The sequence below is a fragment of the Pongo pygmaeus genome, chromosome 17, assembly GCF_028885625.2.
Source record: "Pongo pygmaeus isolate AG05252 chromosome 17, NHGRI_mPonPyg2-v2.0_pri, whole genome shotgun sequence".
Classification (NCBI taxonomy): domain Eukaryota; kingdom Metazoa; phylum Chordata; class Mammalia; order Primates; family Hominidae; genus Pongo; species Pongo pygmaeus.
Genome location: NC_072390.2, coordinates 46,110,651 through 46,138,087, shown reverse-complemented (window position 1 = coordinate 46,138,087; position 27,437 = coordinate 46,110,651). Strand labels below are relative to the sequence as shown.

Sequence of the window (27,437 nt, the reverse complement as noted above, 5' to 3'; positions counted from 1 at the left end):
GAAATGACCCAAACAGATACTGATCCTAGATCACCCCTCCCCGCAAACACATCAAGAATTTTCAGGACCATTGCAAGATCTTTATTCCTACTAGATATTATGGGATTTATAAGGAATCCTAGCTTTTGTGAAGTTTTTGGTAGGAGGAAATTAATATATAATTAGAGAAACTGAATTTTACAACTGTAGGATTGAGTATCTGTAATAAAATGCCTTTTTGAAATTTCTAGGTGTATTTTATAGTAGAAAATCACTTACAGATGTGGGGATTCATTATGATATTTTAGTTTGTTCAGTTAGTTTCATTCTATTTGATAGGTGGATATTTCAACTTTTTGTTTTTATTGTTCTTAAAAAATCAGTTTTTTTTTTCAGTTTTTATAGTAGGCGATATTTTATATTTCTGTTTTCCGTTTGGACGTGCTGATTGAGTCAGTTTATGTTTATTGGGCACTTCACCAATTCTGAATATTATTCAATAAAAAAAAGCTTACTGAGTTATGACATTCTTTCTCTATTTTTCTTTTATAGCCAACACATATCTCTTTATGGTACAAGCTCGAGGTATAATGTTGAGAGAAAATGTGAAAACAATAGGTCATATGATCAGGCTGTACACAAATAAAAACAGTACGCTCAACGGTACAGGTAAGACTACTTCCTGCTTAACCCCTTGTAGTTAAAAAGCAGTAAACCAAATCTTTTACAGTCTATTTTGCCTTCAGGTAACTTCCTGTTAAAGATGAAGGTATCTTCCCCTAAGCATCCTGGTAGATTATTTTACTATGCAAATCAAGACTGTTACCTATTTTAGGATGCGTGAACGTGTGGTCACAAAAGTGATGAGGTTTTGTATAGACACTTAAGTTAATTCTTGCAAACAAAATATAGAAAGCAGCTTCTACTTTTTCAATTCATATATTGTATTTAAGAGAAATTAACCAGAGAATAATTTATTCATCTTAGTGAGCCATACTCCCATCTCTCTTTATGTTCATTCTAGTTCCTAAGTTGTTCTTCCAACTAGGTCTAGAAAATAGTTGTTTTTAGTTATAGAAGATTGTTAATAGTGTTATGGCCTTTTTAAGGAGCTAAAGGAGAAATTTTATAAAATTGGAAATTGGTAGCTACTCCTGTGTTTTTATTTTATTTATTTTTTTGAGACAGAGTCTCGCTCTGTTGCCCAGGCTGGAGTGCAGTGGCGCGATCTTCGCTCACTGCAAGCTCTACCTCCTGGGTTCATGCTATTCTCATGCCTCAGTCTCCCAAGTAGCTGGGATTACAGGCGCCCACCACCACGCCTGGCTAATTTTTTTTTATTTTTGGTAGAGACGGGGTTTCACCATGTTAGCCAAGATGGTCTCCATCTCCTGACCTTGTGATACGCCCGCTTCAGCCTCCCAAAGTGCTGGAATTACAGGCATGAGCCACTGCGCCCTCCCTACTCTTGTCTTTTTAAAATGTTGCCTGGAAGTAGAAGCTCCATTAGAATCCCAGGAGGTTAAAATCTAATAGGCTGAACCAATAATTTAATGATGGTAGAATTGACGTAAATAGATTTCACTATTGTGGAAGAATGTTAATGCTCTTTTATGGCAGGGTTGCCACAGTGTCTGCCAAGGTATTATTAGGTGTTACTTTAAAGGATTCAGTGGGGTTGTCAGTTGTTGTACCCTTTATGGTCTCATTTTGAACAGTTAAAAATAAAGATTTAATTTGTGTTAGTAATTCTTCCTTGTGTCACTGTAAACCTACACATTCTACTAAGAGAAAGTCTGTCTTTCAGCTGTAGGTGTTCTTTCTTAAATGTATGTCAAGGTGGGTGATAGTTTGAGACCCTTCTAAAAATTCAAGACTGTGACATATTGATCTCAATTTAATATCACATGTGCTTCTGTAAAATCCATTCTAGTCTTTTGCCTAATACGTTTATGATGCCACAAATCAAAACACTCTTGTTTTATTTTAATTTTTTAACCTTGAGGAATTTTTTTAGAAGGACTGTCTCAACATAGTTGATGTTTTAATTCTACAGTAAAAGTCTCATTAACTGTTCTTAAGCATGAATGAGTCTTCTGAATAGTAGGTCAATTTTAGAAGTTTAAATATTTTAAAAGCTTCTGTAGGATTTGTGCTGGTTGAATAAGTTGATTGTAAAAATGTTCACTGAAAGTTTGTTCAACTGAAAGGAAATAGACATCTTTAAGTTGGTATATTTGTGTGAGTGCTAAAAATTTGTGCATATCAGCTTGTTTTCCCTGGGGTATGAATAAGGTATATGTGTGGATGTTGAGCTTGATTAGGAGGAATGATTACATGGGCAAGACAATCTTTCCCCATAGTGCCCTGCAACTAAAAGGAAAATCCTTTCCTCCTCTCACCAAGTCATAGTTTCAATAAAGACCAAAGAACCAGTGCATACTTTGATTACAGTTTGCTTACTTTTATGAAACTTTGAAAACTTTTCATAGGGTTCCTTTACTGATGGTAAAACTCTTCTCAGGAAACAGTCATTGTATACGTTAGGGATTAGGTTTGGATGTCACAGAGACCTGCCTGTGGTGGTTTAAACACATGAGGCTTTCTGTTCTCATGTGAAAGAACTCTGCAAGTTGGATATCTGTGGCTGTTGTGGAGGCTCCTTAAAGTAAGTCATCACACACTTTTCATTTTCTGCCATCTGTCATGTAGCTCCATGGTTAACTCATAGTCTAAGATGGCTGCTTGGGTGCCATCTTGGTGTTTGAACTTGGGTCAGTAGGAAGGAGGAAAGCGAGAACAAAGAAGAACAAATAAGGTACCCCTTTTCTGGAGCCTTCCCAGAGGTCCCACACAGTATTTCTTCGTACATTTAATTGGCTAGAACTTAATTGCATGGCCACATGCGATAACACTGGGAAATATAGTCTTGACCAGAGTATGCTGGAACTCTAGTGAAACTGGCATTCTGTTACCTACGGGGAAAGGGAAAAATGGAGTTTGCGTCAGCAATAAGGCTCCGCCATGTTCATTTAGCCGACATTTACGAATAATTATTATAGTTAGTATATTTAACCAGATATTGGAGACACAATTTTAAGAAAAACAGTCTCCTTTAATATGAGGATCTCTAGGCCTCTGGGAGAGATGGAAACATGAATAGTTATTTATAATGCAACTGGTTATTTCTACATAGACTTCTATAGATATAATGTCCAAAAAAGAAGATAATGGCCTATAAGGTGTACAAAAAGCTAACTGAGCTCTAGAGGAGAATTGATTAATATGCAGTGGCTCATTTACAATTTAACACTAAATGATAAATAGATTGTGATAGTTATAAGCACATTTGATTTCCAAAAGGGGTTTTTAATCCTGTACCTGACTTTCTGTGGCATCAAATGTAAATAGATGTATACTATTTTTGTAAAGAAATTATATACTCTCATAATCAGATGGTGCCATGTAGCCCACAGAGCCAGTCAAATTATGAAAACAAGATGTATTCAGTGAATTCATCTAATTACTGAAGCAGATAAGGGCCATGCAATGTTAGAGTGGACAGGTTTGTTGGAAATAACCCAGCATACCTCCTCATTTGATGGATACGTGAATTGAGGCCCCCAGACACTGCCAGACTGACAAGACAAGTTAGTGGGAAACAGACTAGGACTCTTATCGGTTTCTAACACCTGTTTTAAGCTGCTGCTTCGCAGGAAAATAAAGCCATTAAAAGGTGTTCTTTGGTCCTGTTCTCCTTTTCCTTTAAGTGATAAGGTCCAGTGAGAATTAGTAGGGGATCCATCTGGCAGTTTTCATTCTTTGTTTCCCTTTTCTTTGGTTGTGTTTCCGGAAGGGAGGAAGAAAGTAGGGGGCCCAGAGCTCATTTTATTTTTATCCATTCATTAGATGAAATAATGTCTACCTTTTATAGCAGTTGTGGTGGTTCCCAAATGCATCTGTCATGCATAACCTTTTAAAATGCTTCCTGACTTTGAAAGCAGTGGTTATACATGATGGACATTGCTCACCTAACAACTTTTGTAGGAATAATGATTTTGTGGGTTTTTTTGTTTTTTTTTTGGTTTTTTTTTGAGACAGAGTCTCGCTGTGTCGCCCAGGCTGGAGTGCAGTGGCATGATCTCGGCTCACTGCAAGCTCCGCCTCCTGGGTTCAGGCCATTCTCCTGCCTCCGCCTCCCAAGTGGCTGGGACTACAGGCGCCTGCCACCACGCCTGGCTAATTTTTTGTATTTTTAGTAGAGACGGAGTTTCACCATGTTAGCCAGGATGGTCTTGATCTCCTGACCTTGTGATCCACCCTTTTGGCCCCCCAAAGTGCAGGGATTACAGGCGTGAGCCACTACGCCCAGCCAATTTTGTGGGTTTATTACAGTAAAATCTCCAAAAGCTTAAATCATTATTGGCTGTATTATCGTTTGTGAGGTGTTTATTTATAGTATGTTCCTACTATGTTGTAGGTACTTTTATTAGGTGCTAGAAATCAAAGATAATTTGATTTCAATTAAAAGAGATATTCAGAATAATGGCCAGGGTGGTGGATAGACTATATACACATAATACATTGGGAAGACACAAATACCACTGGACAGAGTACTGAAGGAGTGTGGAGGTGTTTCTCTAAGTCTGGCAGTGAGTTGAGCTCCTTACGAGGTGGCCAAGAATAGCACATATTTAGCTCTAAAACTTTGTATTCAATGAAGTGAATATAATGATATTGCGTAACTTGAAGGCGCTTAAATGTGGTTCTTTAAAAACTGATAAAAGTGATGGAATGTTTACTTTTGTGATTCAGTCATTCTAGCACTAAAATAAAAGGTAGAACAATTATCTGTGGCCCTCCTGTTGCCATGTGACTCCCCAGAAGGAGTTAACAGTTTGTTTTGCAGAAATGTCTAGAGAGCCGAGCACTTCTGTGAGTTGGATGTGGGTTTAGAGAATCATAGCATGTGGCTAAGAGAAGGAGCCCAAGCATTAATGATAAAATTAATAAATTATGCAGAGTAAGGAAATACTCTTATTTAAAGTTAATGCATGACATTAACAAAAGGATTGAATGAAAATGGAGATTTTTTTCTGCCTCAGGATTATGAGAAAATGAGCCTTGTAACATCTCAAGGCAGATGACCCCCAGGGACAAACTTACTTTTTTTTCTTTTGTATTTTAAAATATTGTTATATCATAGTTGTACATCCAAGGACAACCTTATTTATTGTCTCGTTCCTGTGAATGTGTAGTGTATAGTATGTCCTTAATAAAAATTGAAGAGATTCAGAAAAATTATCATCTCTATATAGCTAGCCCATCTTTTTTCTGGTGGTATGTGCAACAAAAGCTATAATATGAACTCTGTGTGTGTGTGTGTGTGAGAGAGAGCGAGAGCGCACACTAGCTAATTAGTGAAGAACTTGCCATTCAATATTTATTGTTTTAACTGCTCGTTTATTCATATTCTTGCATTTTTATTTTAAGTAGAACTTTCTATATTTTAAAAGTAGAAAAGGGTATAATATAATAACAACAGTCTCCTAGCTCACTCCTCTCTGAGTCCCAGTCCTCAAGAGAACTAACAATTTATTCTGTATTTATCTTTATGTTTCTATCATGCTGTCTCTTGATTTATCAATTTAAACTACTCCTGTTATGGAAGAAAGACATTTAATATTATAGTCTCACCCCAATTTTACCTATCCTTATCCCCAATATAATTATGTCACAATTTAAATTCAAATCGATATTGTTGATGTTGTTAAGAGAATGTAGATAATGGTTTGTTTTCCTGAGTCTAGTTGTAATTATGTTTGTTTTGTAGATCTGTTTAGTTTTGTTGATGTTAACTCCTTTTTCCCGCCAATTTGCAGAGCCTTCTTAATCTATCACCGATTTTCCCTTAGGCACATGAGTTGACCACGCTAAGGGGGGGTTTCCAAAATTCCCATGCCATTGTCTTCTCTCTTCCAGTGCTGCTTTTGAGAAGTCTTTGACCATCCTGATTGCAGTTACTGTTCATGGACTAGTTTTTTCTTTCTGGAGACTTTTGGGATCTTTTTGTATTTTTAAATTTTACAAAGAGCATCTTGGAGCTTTCTTTTTCTTCTCTTGCTGGGAGCAGTCCTATCAATATGGAATAACTTACCCTTCATTTCTCCAAAATATTTTTGTATTATTTCTTTGATAATTTGTCTTCCTGTTATTTTCCTTTCTTTTTGGAACTCCTATTATGTATTATTTCTCTCTTGTTTTTCAATTCTTTTTCTTTCCTTTCTATCTTTCTGGGAGATTGCCCTGACTTTACTACAATGCTTTGATTTGATTTTTTAAATTTTGGCAAACTTATTTTTAAGAATTCTTTTTGTTTTTTTTTTCTTTTCTTAGTGTCTCCCTCAAATAAGAATGCCTTATCTTCCTTTCCAGGAATATTGAAGATAAATAAGTAACTCTAAGGTATAAATCAATGAAATTGACTAGACACTGTCACAAAACTCATAACAATAGTAATCTTAAGCAGTTTTGGTGGGAGTGACAGAAACCCAATTCATGCTTATTGCACTCGCTGCTACCACTAGCAAAGTAGGAGTCCCCATAGAGAGAGAAGCCCTTTTTAAAAAAAAACAAAACAAAACACAAGAATTGTGGTATGTATGTAGATATACATATTTAAAACATCTTAAGTAAAGAATCAGGCCAGGCATGGTGGCTCACGCCTGTAATCCCAACACTTCGGGAGGTTGAGGTGGGAGGACTGCTTGAGCCGAGGAGTTGGAGACCAGCCTGGGCAACATGGCAAGACCCTGTCTCTACAAAAGATACAAAATTAGCTGGGTGTGGTGGTGCGTGATTGTAGTTCCAGCTATTAATAGTTGGGAGGCTGAGCTAGGAGGATCACTTGAGCCCAGGAAGTCAATGCTGCAGTGAGCTATTATCACGCCACTGCACTCCAGTCTATGTGACACAGCAAGATCCTGTCTCAAAAAAAAAAAAAAAAAAAGGAAAAGAATCAGAACTTTATTGGACTTTCTTACACTTGCTTTTGCTTGGTATCTTTAAATCTTTCAGACACATGGGGAATACATTGAGCATGGGCTACCAGTGTAGTGTCTGTGGTCTTGGGGTGTCACTGGGCATACAAAACAATTAATGTTCACTGAATTTCTCCTCCCCTTGTTATTTGGAAGATTTTCCTTGTCAGATGCTTTCCAGCACTCCCCCAGGGAGAGAGAGTGGGGAGGATTGTCTCATTGGGGCTTTCCCACTTCCTGGTAGGATAGGCCTTAGCAGTTGTACTATCATTGATCTCTACTTTGTTGGGGTTTTCTGGGACTGCATTTACCTTAACACCTTACTGATGCCCTGTGAAATTTGTGACTGGGGTTTCCATGCACTTCTTTGGAATTGGACCTTCTCTTGTGGCTTCTCTTTCCTCCGTGGTACCCAACCCGGAACCTTTGCCCGTCCCAACACCCTCTGCTTAGCAGCCGTGGCAGGGCCTCTTTCGTTCAGCAGCCTTGCAGGTGGCGTGAGTCTCTGCCCTGAAGTACTGTCCTGACTCCCACGCAGCATCCCCACCAACTCCATTGTGACAATGACTGAATATTGATGTTAGGTAAAGGTGTGCAAGGGAGGTGCTTAGTTTTCTTTGGCTCCTCTCACATACTTCCTATCTAATTTGCAGGATTCTGTCATTTCCTTATGGTCAGAGGGTTTAGCTTCTACATTGTCTCTCATTGGAGCAGATGACTCAAGATTCAAAGAATATCTTCACATTTTCCTAAAGTGTCTGCTAGAGTTTCACTTTCTGTAGTACATTGTTTGTGATCCAGGAGACAGACGGTAGTTTAATGAGCTGTTTCCATCTCTCATTTCACTCATTGCATGTTGATGTCATTCTCTTAGGCCAGCTTCCCTACATAGCAGGAAACCTGAGTGTCATGGTTTCTAGATTTGCGTCTCAGAACTTTGCTCCAGAAAGGGACTGAAGTGTGATCTCTCTGGTTCCACATTCAAAAATCCTGAGCCTGTGACTGTCTCATGGGTCAGGTGCTCATCTCTAATCGCTCATAGCTATAGTTATTAACTATTTCTGTGGGCCAGGGATTGTTCTCAGCACCTTACAGATTTTATCTTATTGAAGTTTAAAAATCACAGTATGAAGTAGGCATAGATGGCAAACTACATTGTGTCCTGCCCTGTATCACACAGCTACAGTGTGTTGGAGCAAGGATTTGAACTCAGGCATTTGACTTTGGTGCCCTGTATGCAGTTTAATTTGCTGACTCTAAAGATAATGGACCTAATGTAATAATAGCTCCAGGGCTCCCCCGGGGCTGCAGCCCACAGGCTGGGAATGACTAACTTAAAGGTTTAGAATGAGCTGTATTACAAAAGTAAGTTGAGTGGGTAAATCTCAGTTTCTACAGTGTGAGGTGGTAAGAAAACATGACTCCCACCCCTCTGCTCTGTGGATGCTAGTAGCAGCACGCGGCAGTTTGGAACACCCGTGGTTGTGCCATAGTGGAGGGGATTCCCTGGTGTACTTTCACACTCCCTTTAGATTGGGCTCAGCCAGGGGAGGGACGGGAGCAGGTGTTCTCACCTGGTTGTAAATGGGACTGCTATGTCTGTGTGCAAGGATAAGGGTGTGCTGCTCTCTAGATGTCTCTTGGGAAATCATGCTGAGAGGTCTGTTCCCTGCAGCAGTTTGCTGTTCTCTAGTTCCTTAAAGATAATTGATTTTAAGTACTTCTGTAGATTGTATATTGTAGTTTTCTCACAGTGATAGTGACATATTTCATTCCAGGGAGAAAGCAAAAGGCCTTTTTTTTTTAATAACTCTTTTCTCTCTTTCCAAGATTATCCCGAAGGCAATAATTCAAGTGATTATCTTGTTCAAACAACAACGTATCTCCCGGAAAACTTCACATACTCACCATACCTCCCCTGTCCAGAAAAGCTGCCTTATATGCGTAAGTCGTCATCTAATTTTGACTTAACTGTTTACTTGTGTTACAATACAGTCATAAAAACCACATGATTTGAGCGCAGCAGGAGCAGGTCATGTGCACCTGGGTGCAAGTGTTTATATTATGCAGCACGTTATTTGAACTTTTATTTATTTATTTATTTTTTGGCAAAGCACTTTTTGAAGTGGGATGATTGAAAAGCTGAAGAAAAATACAAAGGGGGAAAATGACAAATACCCATATTGTTCCCACCCAGTTTTAAAAACTAATACTTTGGCTTACCTATGTCCAAGTTCTTTTAAAATAGTGCTCAAGAGAGTAATTAATGTGTAGTCTCCTTTTGAATATGTTAAAATGTTCCTGATTAAACCAGTCCTTTTTGACCACCATCCCCAGTGCTGGCTCCCCATTCCTTCCTCAGAAGTAACCTCACCTCTACTGAGAGTTTGCTGAGTATTCTTACAGGTTATGAAAATTGTTTTTTACATAGATAGATGTCTATATAGGAAATAGATATTATTTCAAAGGAGAATTTATGTAAATGGGTCTATAAAGTACATTTCATTCTTGTAACTTGCTTTTTTACATACTTTTTTGAGAACTACCCATGTTGTTACATATAGATCTAATTTTTTTCTCTTAACTATTACTGTGTGGTACGTCTTTGTATAAATGTATCACATCTCATTTACCTGTTTCCCCGCTGATGGACGTTTAGGCTGTTTCAACAGTTTTGCTATCACAAAATAGCAATATATATATATATATATATTTTGGTATAAAGAACAACAGAGCGTGAGTTTTCCTGTGCATATATGCATGTGTACTTGAGGGTTGATGGCTAGTGGTGGAATTGCTGGGTAGGTTGGCTCAGTTTTTCCAGATTTTGTCAATTGCTCTCAAAAGCAGCTATATCAGTTTATATCCCTAACAGCAAAGCATGAATGTACCACTTTGATATTGATGGACTTTTAAATTCTTGCTAATCTGAAAGATTAACAAATGGTTTCTCGTTGTTTCAATTTTCACTTCCCTCATTCCTGGTGGGTTAAGTTTTCCCATGTTTGTGTTTTTAAATTTTCTCTCCTGTGACTTGCTGCATCATGGGCTTTATCAGTTCCTGGTTGGTTATTGTGTGTTGGTATTGACCTGTAGAAATTCTTTATATTCTGGCAGTGGCCTGTTGTCTGCTATGTGTTTCGTAAGTATCTTTTCACATTCCCAGGCTTCTCGTTTTATTTTGTCTTTTATTTTATGGAAATTTAAAATTATGACCTTTTCAAATTTTTTAATCACTTTACTTAGGGGTTTTGCTTTTTTTTTGGTCTTAAAGCTTTTCTTACCCAGAGGCCATACAGATAAATACCTTTATTTCCTTCTAATGATTTTACTATTTTGTTTTTAACCTTTGTGTGTAATATGTGGTAGTGATAAAGCTACTGTACTTTAAATATATATTTTTTAAATTACAAAGATAATACATTATCATTATTAAAAAAAAAAAACACTATGCTGTACTCTCAACACTCAGAAGCCACACGGCTATTATTTTGGCTTTTTTTTTTTTTTTTTGGTATGTCTTCTACCCCTGCCCCATGATTTTTAAGCATACTTTGTACATATAGGTTTGTATCTTGGATTTGATACAAAGATTTAAATAAACATCTTTTTGAATTTCTTATTTATCCATATTATGATGCATTTTGTATCTGTGTTTTTTATTCTTTACGCGAGATTTTTAATTGAGGAAATTAGCCTTTGCCTATCATATTTGTAGGATTTGTTTTAGTTTATTGTTGATAGATATATCGATAATAAAAAGAAAGATTGACCTTCTAATATCATCTAAGGCCATGGCTTTCAGTCTTGAGGGTACATCAAAATCGCCCGGATCATCTTGTCAAGTCCCATTGCTGGTCCAGCTCTCAAGAGTTTCAGACTCAGCAGGTCTGGAGCGGGCCTGAGAATCTGCATTTCTAACAAGTCCCGCAAGGTGATGCTGTTCCTGCTGAACCTTGGGCCACGTATTGAGACCCACTGATCTAGAGTAGTGGGCCTGGTCCCTGGTATTTAAGAAAAAAAAAATTCTCAGGTGATTCTAATCTTGCTCTTTGCTATACCGTAATAAAGAATGGAACTCAGTGATTTTTGTGGTTGTCATTACTTTGTTATTGCAGCCTTGTTTTCCTAAAAATGAATACTTTTGTCTGTGTAATACTGAAACCACTGGGTAATGTTCTGTGTTCTGTTGAAATATTGATTACAATAATTTCATCTTCATAATTTTCATATTCAAGGTTTATAGTTTCAGGAAATCTTTCTGTTCTTGGTTTAGTTGCCATTTTCTTTAATTAGTGCTTTATGAGTACTAATTAAACTCTATTTCAAAGCATCTGTCTGCCACTTCCTCATTCTGGTACTCCTCTCCTCCCGCCCCACAGCCCATTGTACCGTCTCTGTCGTGGTGCCTGAGAGATTGTGTCATGTATGGCTGCTGTGCACTGCCTTTTCACCGGGGGTGGGGAGGGGTCTCAGCACTACTGCCCCTTCTCTCTGCTTCCCTGGGATCCTTGCATTCTTTTATAAGAGAGGATCACACTGGTGTGGCCAGCCATCTTTTCACAGCAGCCCCTCTCATGGGCTGCCAACTTCGGGTCCTGTCCCAATTTTGTGCCCAATTAGTGGTGGCTGTGGTGGCCATGGTGGCAAGGTGATTTGGTAGAAAATACAGCCACGTACAGATAAGGCTTTAGAAAGGAGCCATGGGTACAGCCAACATAACGAGGCTTCTGCCAAGAGAGCCTTGCACGAGCTGCCCAACAGAGCACTTCACTAGTCCTGTGACCTCCGTAAAGTGGAGGCTTAATTTACCTACCTGTAAAACCTGGGATTCTGATACCACCTGCAGAGTGTGGCAGGGATAGAATGAAGCACAGTGCTTGAAGTTTGATAGGCATTAATTTGATTCTCCCTTTCCTTCTCCCTCCTTCTTTGAATAATAGAGCCAGACTTTACAATGGTCAAGGGAATGAGACACCTAGGAGAAATGTGTAGAGTTTAGAAGTTTTATTATTAGCTATGTATCCTTACATTTTTTTACTTAAAAAGATAGTTTTCATTGATAATAGAGAACAATGCAATAAAATACATAAGTATAAAATCTTATAATAGTTACACAAAATAATTGAATATGATTCTTTCCCAAATAAGAATGAGAAGGGATTTGTGTAAGAATTAGATCTACTTGGATGAAAACCATTCAAGTACAAGTGATATTTACTTATAGTCACTAAAAGTGAAGTTAAGGCTTAACATTGGTGTATTTGATTATTCTGTTGTAAACTTCTTTGATTTTTACCTAGTATAGCAATGGAAACACTGGCACTGGATTTCTGTAAAGATAAAGTGACTTTTTCAAACTAGAATATAGATAAAATGTGTTTCATACATTTCAGCAGTGTTTCATATTCAATAGTGGCCAATTACACTATAAAATCTATTTTAATGTGTATTTTTTATATGAAGAGTATGAGTGAATACTTCTTTCTTGTTTGTTAATATTTATAGATTCTCCAAAGGGCAAATCCACATTCAGCTTTATTGCATTTATGTAAGATTCTTTGTGCTAACAAAGTAAAATAGAAGTTTCGCCTTGTCTAAGGTTAAAAATTAATAAGTGCTTAGTGTGGATGTTTTGATTTTAATTTTTATGGGTGAGGTAGAAATGGAAAATGTCAATTGCATACTCTGCATTAGACTGAAAATAGACTTACCTTTAGTTTTCCTATCTTTTAATTCTTATTCAAATAGAATACGTTTGCAGTGACCTTTATATATTCTGTTCTTACTATTTGTGGAATAGTTCCTTTTATGGTTTAACCCTGATAGTTTCTATAGTTGCTAACCTTATGAATATGACAAAAGCTCCAAGGACTTCTTGAGATGGATTTAAATAATTCAAATGAAAATCAGCAAAGAAGGAAAAGATAAGCAAACAAACTTCAGCAAAGCTCAAATAATGCTAATGTAACAAACTGTCATGCATATGTTTATTGTAAAAAAAAAAAAAGAGATGGGAGCCATTTTAGAGTCAACAAGTCATTGATGAACAGCCACTGCGCAGCAGTCCCTGTGTTGTTCATAGAAGCAGGCACGGGAGAGACGAGACTGAATATGGTCATGTGTGTGGCAGCTCGGAGCAGGTAACACACTTGGAGAAAGGCATGCTATGAAAAGGTTATGAGGCCGGGCGTGGTGGCTCACGCCTGTTTCCTAGCAGTTTGGGAGGCTGAGGCAGGTGGGTTACCTGAGGTCAGGAGTTCAAGACCAGCCTGGCCACCATGGTGAAACCCGTCTCTACCAAAAACACACACACACAAATTAGCCAAGTGCAGTGGTGCGCGCCTGTAGTCCCAGCTACTTGGGAGGCTGAGGTGGAGTATCGCTTGAACCTTGGAGGCAGAGGTTGCAGTGAACCGAGATTGCACCACTGTACTCCAGCCCAGGCAACAGAGGGAGACTTTGTCTCAAAAAAAAAAAAAAGAAAAAAGGTTACGAATGTGACAAAAGGGAGACAGCAGTTTATTCTGGAAGGGAAAGGACGATGTCAGAGAGGGGTGTCATCAGAACTGGGTCTTGCAAGATAGCTGAGAGAGAACAGCATCACCACGAGGAGGCTCTGTGTATTCCCGGACTGGAGAGTGGTCGGCTCTGCCCAGAGAGGGTGTGTAAGTGGCGTGTATGAGAAATGAAGCTGGCCAGAAGGGTCTTGTATAAAGGGCTGAGGAATCTGAGGGCCTTGTGGGTTCCATCATTCCTAGGCATCCATGAGGTGAGCTTCAGAGGGAGAAGAGCCTGTGAGCTTATATGCAGACAGTTGATTTATGAGCCTGTATGCATTTCTCTCAGGTGACAGACAGTGCATGATTTTCACAGGGTCTAGGGGCAAAAAAAAAAAAAAAAAAAAGCAAAATAAACAAACACCACTGCTTTAGGGAAATGCAGAACCATCGAAGGCTTTAGGCAGGTGAATGATGGACTAGGATTGTATTTTAGGAAGATGATTCAGATGAGAAGCTGAACAAGGGGTGAGAATGGAGAAATACTGGGATCACCAGGAGACCAATGAGGAGCTTGCTGCAGGGAGCCGACGGGCAACAACAAGGGCAAATGCCAAGGCTGTGGCGTTGGAGAGAGGAGAAGGCACAAAAAAGAACCTATAGGGTGCCATTGGCCAGATGTGGTGACCAGTTGAGGGGTGAGGGTTAATTTCCAGGTTTCTGACTTGGTAACCATGAACTGAAGTGATACAGAGTAACCGTCGCATTTGGAGGATGGGGAAGTTAGTGGGTTCCGTTTGGGCTGTTTTGTTTGAAGTTCAAGAGGGTTAACTTGGCGTCTGCCTTTCGTAAGAGATCTGGACTGAAGATTAGAGGAAGTGAGATGGAAAGAAGGCCGAGAGTGGGTCCCTGAGAAGATCCGTACTTGTGAGGTGAGTGGCGGTTAACAGAAGAAGGGGAGACAGGAACGTAGAGAAGCCAGAGGGTGGTGTCTGGGGGGCCAGGGAGGAACACATCCCAGAAAGAGACTGCTGTGTCTTGTCACACACCTCCAGACAGCAGGGAGAGTGAGGAACTGTGAAAGGGCCACTGAATTTGCTGCAGAAAATGGGTGGAGAACACAGCAAGCACGATTTCAGTAAAGTGGTTGGGAAAGAAGCAAAGTAGACTCTTGAGAAGTGAGTCAGATGTGTGTGAAGACTGTAGGTGAAATGAGAGAAGTTTGGCGGCAAAGGGAAGGAGATTGGGGTAAAGGATCTGGAGGAGGTGGAGGTAAGGGAAGAGCCCTTTAGGAAGAGATGGACTTGAGCGTGTTGTAGGCATGATGGAAAGAAAGGATGGAGAGAAGAGGCCGGGCGCGGTGGCTCACACCTGTAATCCCAGCACTTTGAGAGGCCGAGGCGGGCAGATAACGAGGTCAGGAGATCGAGACCATCCTGGCTAACACGGTGAAACCCCGTCTCTACCAAAAATACAAAAAATTAGTTGGGCGTGGTGGCGGGCGCCTGTAGTCCCAGCTACTGGGGAGGCTGAGGCAGGAGAATGGCGTGAACCCAGGAGGTGGAGCTAGCAGTGAGCCGAGATCACGCGACTGCACTTCAGCCTGGGAAACAGAGGGAGACTCCATCTCAAAAAAAAAAGAAGAGAAGAGAACTGGGAAGGATGAGGGAGAAGCACAAGGGAGGTCTCCATAGAGCCAGGTTAGAAAGTGAATGGAGACAATGCCTCAGGTTGAAGAGTGAGCATGGAAAGCCTCAGGAATGCCTCCTCCGCTGAGGAAGCCCGCGGTTTATTTGGAGATGAGGTGGAGAGGTAGGGTGCTCGTGCCTGCTGTGTGTGTTTTCCTAGTAAAGCAGGAGGCCATGTATTCCGGAGGGGATGGCCAGGAAGGACTGAGCAGCTTGAAAGGGAGGAGTAAGCATTGAAAAAGTTGTCATAGGGAATGAAAAGTGAAGTCAACTAATCATAAATTAAAAGGTGACTAACAGGTTATCCTAGAGAGCCCCCCACCCCACCCTGGTGGAGTCACAATACAAAAAAAAGTGACACTTGTTTTTGCTGAAAACTTACTATGCTTGAGGCAATATGTTAGGTATTGCCACCCAAATGATGGGATTAATTTATATGCTTACGTGCTTTCTTTGGTGCTGTTTATTAGGTAAAGAATTGGAGCATGGATAATTGTCGCTGCAAGGATGGGACCTGTAGCTCAAGTGTGGCAGGTTGAGGGGGTGGTAGATAAGGTGTTTGTCAATGTGTAGGTGCTGTGATCGGGTGAAGGTCATAGAGCTGCATTTCTCTTAAGTGTGATTCAGATGACCTACACTTGTTAAAAATGCAGCTGGGGGCTGGGCGCGGTGCCTGTAATCCCAGCACTTTGGGAGGCCGAGGTGGGTGGATCACAAGCTCAGGAGATTGAGACCATCCTGTCTAACACGGTGAAACCCCGTCTTTACTAAAAATACAAAAAATTAGCCAGGCGTGGTGGCAGGTGCCTGTAGTCCCAGCCACTCGGGGCTGAGGCAGGAGAATTGCGTGAACCTGGGAGGCAGAGCTTGTAGTGAGCCGAGATGGCGCCACAGCATTCCAGCCTGGGTGACAGAATGAGACTCCGTCTCAAAAAAAAAAAAAAAAAAAAATGCAGCTGGGATACCTGTTAAAAATGCAGCCTCTGAGCTAAACCCTAGACTGCGAAAGTCAGGGTTCTTGGTTGCAAACCACAGAATATACTTTATCTGATTTAAGAGAAAAAAAGAATTCATGGAAATATATTAGAGAGCCCAGAGACAACCTGGGTGGCTAGAGAATTAGGTTGAGAAATTGAGCAGCCAGAACAAGGCTCAGACTGCTTTGAAGCATCTCCTGCTGCCGCTTGTCAGGGCTTAAACCTCCTACCAGCATTGCTCAGGTCTGGAGACCAGAAGTGCCACTTCTTGGTTCCTGTAAAGCTAGAAGCTTTTGCCACCACCTCGGGTGCATTTGGTCATATGACCACTCCTACCTGCTAGAAGGGTTTAGAGAGTGGGTTCTAGCTTTTTCCTTTGAAAGGCAGGACTCAATGGTGGGTAGTTCAAGCTGTTGAAATGTGTTCAGTTAAAGCCAGTGACCATAAACGTGACCCATGAGCTTCAACTGACACAGAAACTTTGACAATATGGCCAGTCAGCTGCATTTTAAACAAGCACAGCTGGTAATTCTTAGGCACAGATCAAAATTAGCAAACCACTTTATATGGAGGCCAGTGTGGATATAGCAGAGAGGACTTCAAGTCTTCATGAAATTGAAGAGGGACTTCATGGGAGGGGAGTGGGAGAAGGTGAAAGGGAAAGAGGCTTTAATGAGAGGGTGCAGTGTCAGAGTTGAAAGCCAGTCATTTCTAGGTGACTGTGATTCAGGGTCTGGACACAGAGCTGGGTGTCACTGTGAATTCACTATTGTGAATATTGCTGCAATGAACATAATAGTGCATGTGCCTTTTTGGTAGAATGATTTATTTTCTTTTGGATGTTCACACAGTAATAGGATTGCTGGATCAAATGGTAGTTCTGTTTTATGTTTTTTGAGAGATCTCCAAACTGCTTTCCACAGTGGCTGAACTAACTTACATTCTCACCAACAGTGTATAAGCATCTCCTTTTCTTCCCAAGCCTCACCAGCATCTGTTGTTTTTTGACTTTTCAATAATGGCTTTTCCTATTGGTATTTGATGCTGTCTTATCGTGGTTTTAATATGCATTTCTCTGATGATTAGTGATTTGGAGCATCTTTTTTTATGTTTGTTGGCTACTTGAATGTTTCCTTTTAAGAAGTTAGGATCTTTTGCTCATTTTTTAATGGGGTTGTTTTTTGCTTGTTGAATTGTTTAAATTCCTTATAGATTCTGGATATTAGGCCTTTGTTGGATGCACAGTTTTGCATAAATGTCTTAAAGAAATATTTTAGCACCTGATGGAGCCAGGGAGTAGAAATGCAGGTAGGCGGAAGCAGGGATGAGACAGGAATCTTCCTACTCACTCATTCATTCATTCATTCTGTGTCCAGGCATTGCCCTTGGCAGCGGGGATGTGTGACTAATGCTCTGTCTTATGTTTACAATGCTCAGGTTTGGTTGCTTCAAGAAAACTTGAGTAAGAAATCATTTGTTAAGCAGAAGTTGTAAAATTTTAGAAGTCGAGAAGCTTAAGTAAAGGATTTGAAATAGGCAGTGTCTAGTGTTGGCTTCAGAAAGGACAGGAGGTGACCAATGGCTGGATGACTCATAACTGTTCAGCCTCAGAGCTATGCTCAGGAGGCAGCACAGAGGCTGGGGGAGGGAATGTCCCATCTTATCATAAAAATGCTTTTCTAGCTTTGGAGAGGAATTTACCGTAAGGGACATTTCTAGGGGAAATTCAGGTCTTTCTCTGACACTGTCATCAGCTCTTTGAGCTGTGAACATTTAAAACCCTGAGGGTAAAACAGACAAAAGCCAACATATCCAGAATTAGGTTTTAGATACCAAAAAATAGATATAAGCTCCAAACAAAATGAAATAGTTATTTAAAACTATTGATTTATAGAGCAAACAACTCTCTGGAGATTATATGCCTTAAATTTTACTTGAAATGTTAGAAAAATATAAATGTAGGTAATTCATAGGTTTTGAATATTTGTTATTTTAAGAATTATATTTTAATAGTAAAAATAAAATCCTAAATCATGTCATGTGATACATTATCATCCACAGCACAATAAGCCTGTTGTTTGGGCCCATGCATGCCTGGCTTTCCCAGACGGGCAGCATTGCTACATATCTTGCAAATTCGGCATTAGGAAATTATAGTAAATGTCCTACATAACCAATGGTGCAACTAAGTTACCCTCACACATGACAGAAGCAGTTTGGCACACACGACTGGAAGGTAGCTTCCAGCTGACTTGAGTTCCCTGTCCTTCACCTTGACCCTCTAGGTACTTGGCAGCCCCTCCACTCTTCAGACACTCAGTTCTCCTGCTCTTTCCTTTCTAACCCCAGCGCCACCTTCAAAATAGTGAAATTCAGTATTTGGTAAATTATATTATTTACATTTGCTGATTGTGATTACACTGCTGGGTAAATGGATTTCAGTCAACATATTTATTTTCTGATCTTTAGATCTCTAACTGGGAAAGAAACCACTTGTGCCAGTTAAAAATCTCAGATTTATACTATCACATCTGGGATTAAGAACAACAACAACCAATCTCAGATTCACCACAGAGGAGAGTGAAGATTGGCTCTCCATGGAGTTCAGTGGATCTCTTCAGTTGCCCTTGAAATCTCAGCGAGTGAAATAAAGGGGACTGGCCCAGTTGATGGCATCCTTCTTTACAAGAAGGACATTCCCTCTCTGGTTTCATTCATAGCAGATGGTTTTCTGATGCCTTTTGTTTTGTTTTTAAAGCAGGGAAGGTTTTCTTGAGTGAAACATAAAGGGGACAAAAGAGTACTCGAAAGAGATGAAAGTGGCCGTGTTGGGGGAGCGTGAGTCCTCCCTCCTCCAACCACAGGATCCCCGAGAGAGGTCTTTCCTGAAGGCGGTTTGGAAACCACACCATCATTAGTTTATCTGCAGCATACTTCTTCCCGGCCACTCTTTTTATAACATGCCCTTTTCCCTTCCCTTCCTCCCTAATACCACTCCCCACAATGATGAATGTTTGTTCTTCCTCTCTCTCTCTGATCACACTTCTGCTGTTCCCAGTGGTGGCAATACCTGTCCTGGGAGGCCTGTCCCCTACACTCCCCAGTATAGTGATGTTGCTCTTATCGTGGGTAGCATGCCACCGGGTCAGTCTTTAGCCTTCAATGAGCAAATTATTAGGATTTCAGAGCAAAGGGCAACAAGCACATAGGAAAGCTCCTGATGGACTCTGAGGGGTGTGGATGGGGTGGGGGAGGCGCACAACCCCGAGGAGTGTGAACTTAGGATACCTCAGGCATGGGGATAGTGATGGACAGAGGAAGCCTTCTCTATTGAGGGAAAGAAATAAAGCCTGTCTCTTGCCAGCACATATGTGTTGGAGATGGAAATTAAACTGCAAATGATGCTGGAGAAAACTGCTGACAATAATGATGATTACAGCTATTGAAGCAATAAAGCTGGAAAAAAGACAAAAAATTTGGTTTAACAGTGCAGAAAGAATACCAGCTTCAGTTACTTATATGAACTGCTTATTATTTAGCCTAATTACTATCATTTTAGCAATCATGCATACTATTAAATGTATCAGATTTATTTGTGTAAATTTTATTTGATTACAATGTTAGATTCTGTTCTTTGTCAGCTGAGTCATGATAGTCTGTACTTATGTTTACTGATCAATCTTACATTTTACTTACTCTTTCTCTGCAAGTTCATAGGTTTTTCTTTCTTTTAGATGAATCTGACCTTTCTAAGATTAGCTAGTTTGTGTGTCTTGTCACACTGAAGGCTGAGTGTTTGGTTATAAAAGACTGCTTATGTTGTCAGTAGAACAGGCAGGCATTAGAAGATTGCAGTTCTTTTTCTGACTTATTCTGGGAAGCAGGTATTTCGATGTAAAATACTCTAGCATGCCTGCGTGGAGGCTACTGACAGCTCTGCCTGGTTAGGATGAAGTGGGGACAGGAAGAGAGGCCATTGTGAAAACTCCTAAAATATAGAATAGCAGGAGCAAAGAGGCTCTCTAGAGAGGAACTGAGTGTTTTTATGTGAAATTGTGGCCACATGAAACTCAGAAGACTCGAAATGGGAAACCTCAACATTTGTTGGTTTGTATTTTATGAGATGAGGTCAGAGAGAAGAATTTGGCTGGAGAGCACTCCAGAGCAATTTGTACCTATTTGGAAGTTAACGGATGACATTTAAACTGCTAAAAGATGATCTGCAGTTTCAATAGCCTTTTACATCCTGTTCCAACAGTGAAGTCATTGAAGATGGCATTGCTTTGAAGGGATGTTAGTGATCATGCAGCTATTTTAATTCAGGGGGAGATAAAGAGGCTTCCTGATTCTTAGTTCTCTTTTGGGGTTAACAGAAGTGGTTTTCCGTTCAAGATTCATTCCTGTTTCAATGGTATACATTAGAAAAGCTACTAGTGAGAACACCTCCAGTAATGTCATATATTTGTTAATTTGGAGAACGAGTGCCTATTAGACCAGGAATATCTCAGAAGTGGCTTTTCAGTTTTGTATGCCAAGGGGCCTGATATATGGTAAGTGCTCAGAATCAATGCTTTGAATTGTGTTTGCAAATTCCCTGTCTTAAGAAATGTCAGTAGATAACAGTAATAGTAGCTAACATTTGTTGGTTGTACCTAATGCCTGACACTGCATATGATCCTTCACACAGATGATCTTTTGGAATGGATGCGACCACCTTGGGAGGCAGGCATCACTGTCCTTTTTACAGAGAAGGAAGCTGAGGCACAGAGAGGTTAAATAATTTTCCCAATGGACAGAAGCTAGGAATCAGTTCCCAGTCAATCTGACCGCTTATTTCATTGTTAAGTACTGTGCCATTGTGTCCCCTATGTTGAAAATGTTAAAATTAAAAATGGTATTAAAATATTTGAATAGTTGTTAAATTGCAGTGTTAAGTTATAATGACATGCAAACATTTTCCAAATAATACTAAATTATTCAATATATTACCCAAAAGCAAAAAGGTTTTTCAAAAGAATTTGATTTTCTTTGGCCGATTTACCAAACATAGTAGGATGACCATATATATTATCATTGAAACTAAAAGTGAAAGGGGGCTCTATTCATAATTTTGTGGTGGTAACAGGAATAAACTGTATTGTCCTGGCAACTAAGTTATGCCATCACCCTGCTGATTATTATTTGTTCTACTAGATCTTTGAGGCAAAAATTATTAAAACAATTCTTCACATTTTTAATTTGTAGGAGGATTCCTCAATGTCAATGTAAGCGAAGTCAGTTTTGATGAAATTCATCAACTCTTCTCCAAGGATTTAGATATTGAGCCAGGGGGTCATTGGAGGCCAAAAGACTGTAAACCCAGATGGAAGGTGAGGTAAATTCTTTTCATAAGCAATTTGACTGTTACTAAGCATTTCAGGAAAGAATGTGCTTGATTCAAAATACAGAGACAAATGTCTTTAAGTCTTGATAAATTTAGAACGTCAAAAGTTTTGTCTTTAATGTTTACTATTTATAATTCAAATGTGATTTAAGTGTTACGTGTGAAGACTGTAAATGCACCTGTGTAGATACAAAATAGATGCTGGGTTCATTCTCTTTGAGTTCCTGGTAATAAATACGTGACTTGAGTTTGGCTTGGAAAACAGATTTTTTTGTTGTTCTGTTCTGTTTGGAAGAGAGGCTGTGAGTTCCCTGCCTCCTGCAGCTGTCCCTAATGATTACTGACACCTGCAAGCATAGCCTCACCAATTTCTGAATCGTGAGAACTCACTGGGAGGATATTAATATCCTGATTTTCAGTTTGTTCTGGCATTGGGGTCTTCAAGCTCTGTTTCTGAGAATCCAAGATTATAAAGAGGCTGCTCGGAGATCACTGTGGGACTTGAAAAGTTGGACTTTGGGCTCTTCTTGGCTTCAGAAGGCACAGCCCAAGCTTTCAGTCTTTTTGATATGTCAGAATTCTATTCAATGTTTTGTTTGAAAAACTGTAAGGGGGTGGGTTTGCCTCTGCTGCTTTAAAAAAATTGAAAGCCATAATTTAAACCAGACTTGCCCTCAAAGCTGTGAAATTGGTTAATAAGTGCATATTCATCTAATGTTATTACGTTTGAGTAAGAAATAACATGTATGTAATTCCAATGAAAACTACAACTGATAAATCAAGTGTTATTTCCTAAAGGATTGTGATATAACCTTGATCTGGAAACAGTTTCAGTTTTCTCTTTTAAAACATTAGTATACTTCTAGAATATTTGTATGTTCACCTCCCCCCGCCCCCCAAAAAAAACCACTAGTAGGAAGGAAAATCATATGCTGTTAAACTCATGAAAAAGACCCTCTGACTTCATCTACCATGAACTCTTTGTGTTTGAAGATGTGTATTATTTGTATCTGTATTTCCAACACAGAGCCCATTGTCTTGTGTAAGGTAAGCACTAAACACAGTTTTGTTGAATTGACTCTATAAGGCAAATAAAAGCCTTTTTGGCCTTGTTACAAATGATTCAATAAATGGTCAGCTTTCTTATTGCCTTGAACAAGTTGTGAAGCTGCTTAAATGGATTCCAGTACCAATTTTAGCAAAACATTTAATTTTATAATTACCTTACACTATTTCCCAGATCAGAGTCATTTAACAAATGAATCTCTTCATATTTCTTGATTGATTTTCCTCACATTTGGAGCTACATGAAATGCGGCCCAATTTACATACATTCCACCTTTTAAAAATAGCCTGGGCACATAAATTATTTTTAACACTTGGGTGCTGAGTGTGTATATTGAATGCTAATAGAAAAAGAAGCACACTCAGTCACCGAGGCTGTGGGATAGCATGGAGGTTGATGCTCAGATAGTTGTTTGTACAGAATGTAGCACACCCCTCAGGTGTGCTCTGGGTAGCATACTAGTAGAACAGTTTAGGATAGGAAAAATGAAGTATTCTTGTTCTGTTTCCAGTGATCTATACCAGATGGATTTTAAATTTTTTTGTTTGTTTTCTTCTCATTTTCCAGGAGACAGGTGTATCACATGAGTATTTCCTATTAAAGATACTAGTAGACTGACTATAAACTACGTATGATTCAGTAGGTAACAGTATTGAAAAGAGTTCCTGGGAAAAAACTAATTCAGGGATCTAAGGTTCATACCTGTAATTCCAGCACTTTGGGAGGCTGAGGTGGGCAGATCACTTGAGGCCAGGAGTTTGAGACCAGCCTGGCCAACATGGTGAAACCTCATCCCTACTAAAAATACAAAAATTAGCTGGGCATGGTGGAACATGCCTGTAATCCCAGCTACTCAGGAGGCTGAGGCATGAGATTTGCTTGAACCTGGGATGTGGAGGCTGCAGTGAGCCGAGATCGCATCACTGCGCTCTAGCCTGGGTGAAAGAGCAAGACTGTCTCAAATTATTTTATTTAGGAACTATATGATAATGCTGCTTTTATTTCAACTTTTAGCAAACGCTTCTCAGAATATAGTCTCTAGTTCAGAATTACACAACTAAAGGTATGAAAGGAATTTTAGAGATGATTCAGAAGTGAGCTGTACTCATATAAATATTATATAACTATCATCTCACTAAATATTTAAATAGTTTCTCCCCCTACCCATCCCTGCCTGCTTACTGATAATGTTCCATTCTCATATTGGAACAGTGGAGAGAGATGGAAATAAGAAATAACTAGATGTATGTTAAACATCTGTCATCAACTTGATTCTTAATATTTGAGGCCCCTTTTTTAAATGAGAAAAATACCAATGCAGTTAGCTGATGGCAAATTAATGAGAACTGTTATCTTTCAAAAATAGTAATTTTGGCTGGCCAACCTGTTGAGACCCCGTCTCTACTAAAAATACAAAAAATTAGCCGGGCGTGGTGGTGCAGGCTTGTAATCCCAGCTACTCGGGAGGCTGAGGCAGGAGAATTGCTTGAACCCGGGAGGCAGAAGTTGCAGTGAGCCAAGATCGTGCCCACTGCACTCCAGCCTGGGCAACAGAGTGAGACTCCGTCTCAAAAAACAAACAAACAAAAAAACACTAGTAATTTCAGCAATTCCTAGGTATTCCTGAATGCTGCAGGTTTACGTAGAAGATCTGTGCAGGTTGGACACCTTCTGGGGCAAGCTTGTATCTAAAGAAGAACATGAGGATACTATGCAAGTCATTAAAAGTGAAGTGTTTACCTGTGACATTGACTTTCCATTCAGATTTCAGATGGAGGGCTTGATGAACAACTTTGGTCTATAACTTCCAGGCTTAAAGAACCAGGCAGCTGCTTGAAGCTCTTGTCTACCCAGAGGCCTGGAGTTTCATTTATAGTCCAATGTACCTCAAAGATGAGTCTTGGCCTCCCTGTTTCAGAACTACTTGAGGCATATGGTAAAAATGCTGATTTTTGGCCAGGTGTGGTAGTTCAAACCCGTAATCCCAGTGCTTTGAAAGACTGTGGCAGAAGGATCACTTGAGCCCAGGAGTTTGAGGCTGCAGTGAGGTGTGATCACACCACTGTACTCCAGCCTGGGCTATAGAATGAGACCCCATCTCTAAAAGAAAAAAAAAATGCAGATTCTTGAACTCAGTCCTCAAACATTCTGATTCTATTGGTGGGAAGGAACAATAACTTGCATTTTTAACCAAGTGCCTCCAGTTTGAGAATTGTTCCTGGAGGTACTGGAAATGAGGAGGAATAGGAAGATGAAACTAAAAACACTGAAGGAGAATGAGTGCTTACTAGCTTCTGCTTACTCAGTGGCAGATAACTAGATTCACCTTAAGGTTACCAAGCCTAAAGCCGTGTCATTTAGGGACACCATAGCTGGTGGTGTGCTGAAAATTTGAAAGTAGGACAGAAACTTGGTGGGAGAAATTGATGTGATACACATTTTTCTTGATGATCTCCTCATGGTGTATATAGGAGAAAATAAGCAAGGGAAAAAATGGTGCATATGTTCAGCAAGATTTGTGGTTTTAAAGTAGGAGCAAGCTGAATGGAATAATTTTGCTTGATCAAGAGGTGGTGAGGAGAGATTCAGGAGGATGAAGTGTTGTTGTTTTATCAGAAGATAATGACCAGATATTCTTGGTCTCCACTGGAGGTGTGTCAACAAGAAAGTGGCTCAAACAGCAAATTAGGGCACATAGAAGAATGTCCTGAAACAGGCTATTAAGCCTTAAAATAAATGATCACAGAACACTGAGATCTTTTCTAGACAAAAAAATTGTAAACTATGGAGGACATTCTTCCACAAACACAAGAACTGATGTGCCAGATGAACTTTTAAGATATTGTTTAGCTTTATTTTAATAAAAGCTTTGCTTTAGATTTATCACGTATTCACAATCTTTAATAACCCTCTCATTAAAATTTGGACATCTATTTGCTGTTAACACATTAGGTTAGCTTATTTGAATTTGCCAAGATGCTGGTAATTTCTTTTATTACCGTGTCAGTTTCCTTATAAGATTAAAAAAAAAAGAACCCTTGATATTTAAATACTTCATTGAAGAGATCATTGTATTAGGAGCTAGAAGTTTACCTTTTATTTATCCTTATATGTTCAGCTCATCACTCAGTCTAATTGTCTTTAATTAATATGCACTGTCTTTAATCGGGACTCTGCAGCCATTTAATAATTTCTTCCCTCAAATATCTGTAATTGGCCTTAACTGTTTTTACAGCTCATTGACATTATGTCATAGGTGGCCAACTCATGGCCAAATTCAAAGTCAAGAAGGGCAGGCTTGACTTACTAAGCTACATGTTATCACATGGGTATGCTTTAGATAAGGTCAGTGGTGGGGTATATACTCACCATCTAACCTCTTTTGCTCCTTTTACTTTTCATAGCACTTTCCCATCCTAAAAGTAAACCCCTGAGCTGGTTTGGCAGTTGTTTTGATTCGGGAATTCCTTGAATATGCCAGCCATTGGCGCTGAAGCCCAGCAGTAAGTCCCCCTCAGTATATAGTTCCAGTACAGTTGGCAGCCATTGTGCAGGGGCAGGAAGGAGGTCTTGGGTGTTGGGTTGGTATTGCTGGGGTAGCCTCATGGTCCTCAGGCTTCTGAGCCAAGAGAGACCTTATGGGGAAACCAAACAGGAATGGGACCCAAAGTTGGGCTGGCAGGGGCACCAGACCTCTTTAGTTCCTACCATTTGCCAGATAGATAGGCCGTGATTAATATAATCATGAAAACATCAGCCTCATAGCAGCCATTGTCTCTTGTTTTTGCTATCCCATCAGCATTAAGGGAAAATGAATGGTGGAGTTCATAGTTTAGACATCTTTAATTTTACTAAATCATTTTTTGTTCTCTTTATAAATGAAACTGTTTGAATAATTTAAAAATTTCTCCCATCTATGATCCTGGTAACGTAAAATACATGGTTAAATATTATTTTCATTTGATGATATCTAATATCATGTCCTGATTTTAAAAGGATTAGGTGCAAAACTTAAGCATTCTCAATTATTTGCATTTATTCATTTATTAATAAACTTTATTTGGTATAGGTAAAATTTTAGTAAATCATAGATTTAATATTCTTTCACAATATTCTGTTACAACCAGTTTAGATCGTATATTTAAAAAATCCAGATTATAGAGTAACACAGAGGTATTTTGGTTAGATATACTTTCACTGTTGTGTTTTTTTGAAAATCTAATGATTTTGGAATTTATGATCTGTAGAAAACTTGCTTTAATTTCAATTTTATTAGAAAATTCACAATAATAATAAAGCTAGCTCAGCTAGGAAGTTGCTGAGAAAAGTAATTTTGAAAACACTTTAGGTTTTTCAAGGGCAAAATCTAAATTGTAAGGAGATCTAGATTGTATGACAAAGTTTGGATCCAAGAAATAGAGGATTTGAATTAGTGATGATTGATGATCATTCATTTATTCCTGTATTACATTAAAACATTTTATATAAGTGGTGTTTTTAAGTGTTGGGTTTGAGAGTTCCATTAGATTTTTAATTTCATATTAGAAGAAAGATTAACGTGCTAAGAAACTATTTTCATTTCTATGTACATGTTTTTTCTTTTACTTTTTGGATGAGAACAAATTTCTTTGGTTGATAAAGGACAAATTTCTGTGCTGCTTACATCATCTTTTCTTGTTATGGTTTGTTACCAATTTCATTTTAAACTGAATATTATCCTACCACTGAAATAAATTTTAAAATATCAGAAACTTAATTCTGCATTTTGATTACATGAAAAATATTAATTCTCAAACTTCATGTG

At 39.2% G+C, this 27,437-nt stretch overlaps 1 protein-coding gene across 4 annotated transcripts in view; it reads left to right on the top strand.

Moving 5' to 3' along the window:
* Window positions 1-27,437, top strand: part of B4GALT6 (beta-1,4-galactosyltransferase 6) — a 77,072-nt gene that overhangs the window by 19,127 nt on the left and 30,508 nt on the right. For 3 of the 4 annotated variants that reach the window (XM_054460300.2, XM_054460297.2, XM_054460301.2), the window contains exons 2-4: window positions 532-648; window positions 8,850-8,963; window positions 21,429-21,553. In XM_054460300.2, coding sequence (XP_054316275.1) covers window positions 549-648; window positions 8,850-8,963; window positions 21,429-21,553 — 339 coding nt within the window. In that variant the 5' untranslated portion in view covers window positions 532-548. The remainder of the gene's footprint in view (window positions 1-531; window positions 649-8,849; window positions 8,964-21,428; window positions 21,554-27,437) is intronic. The other variant, XM_054460299.2, reaches the window with a different exon arrangement.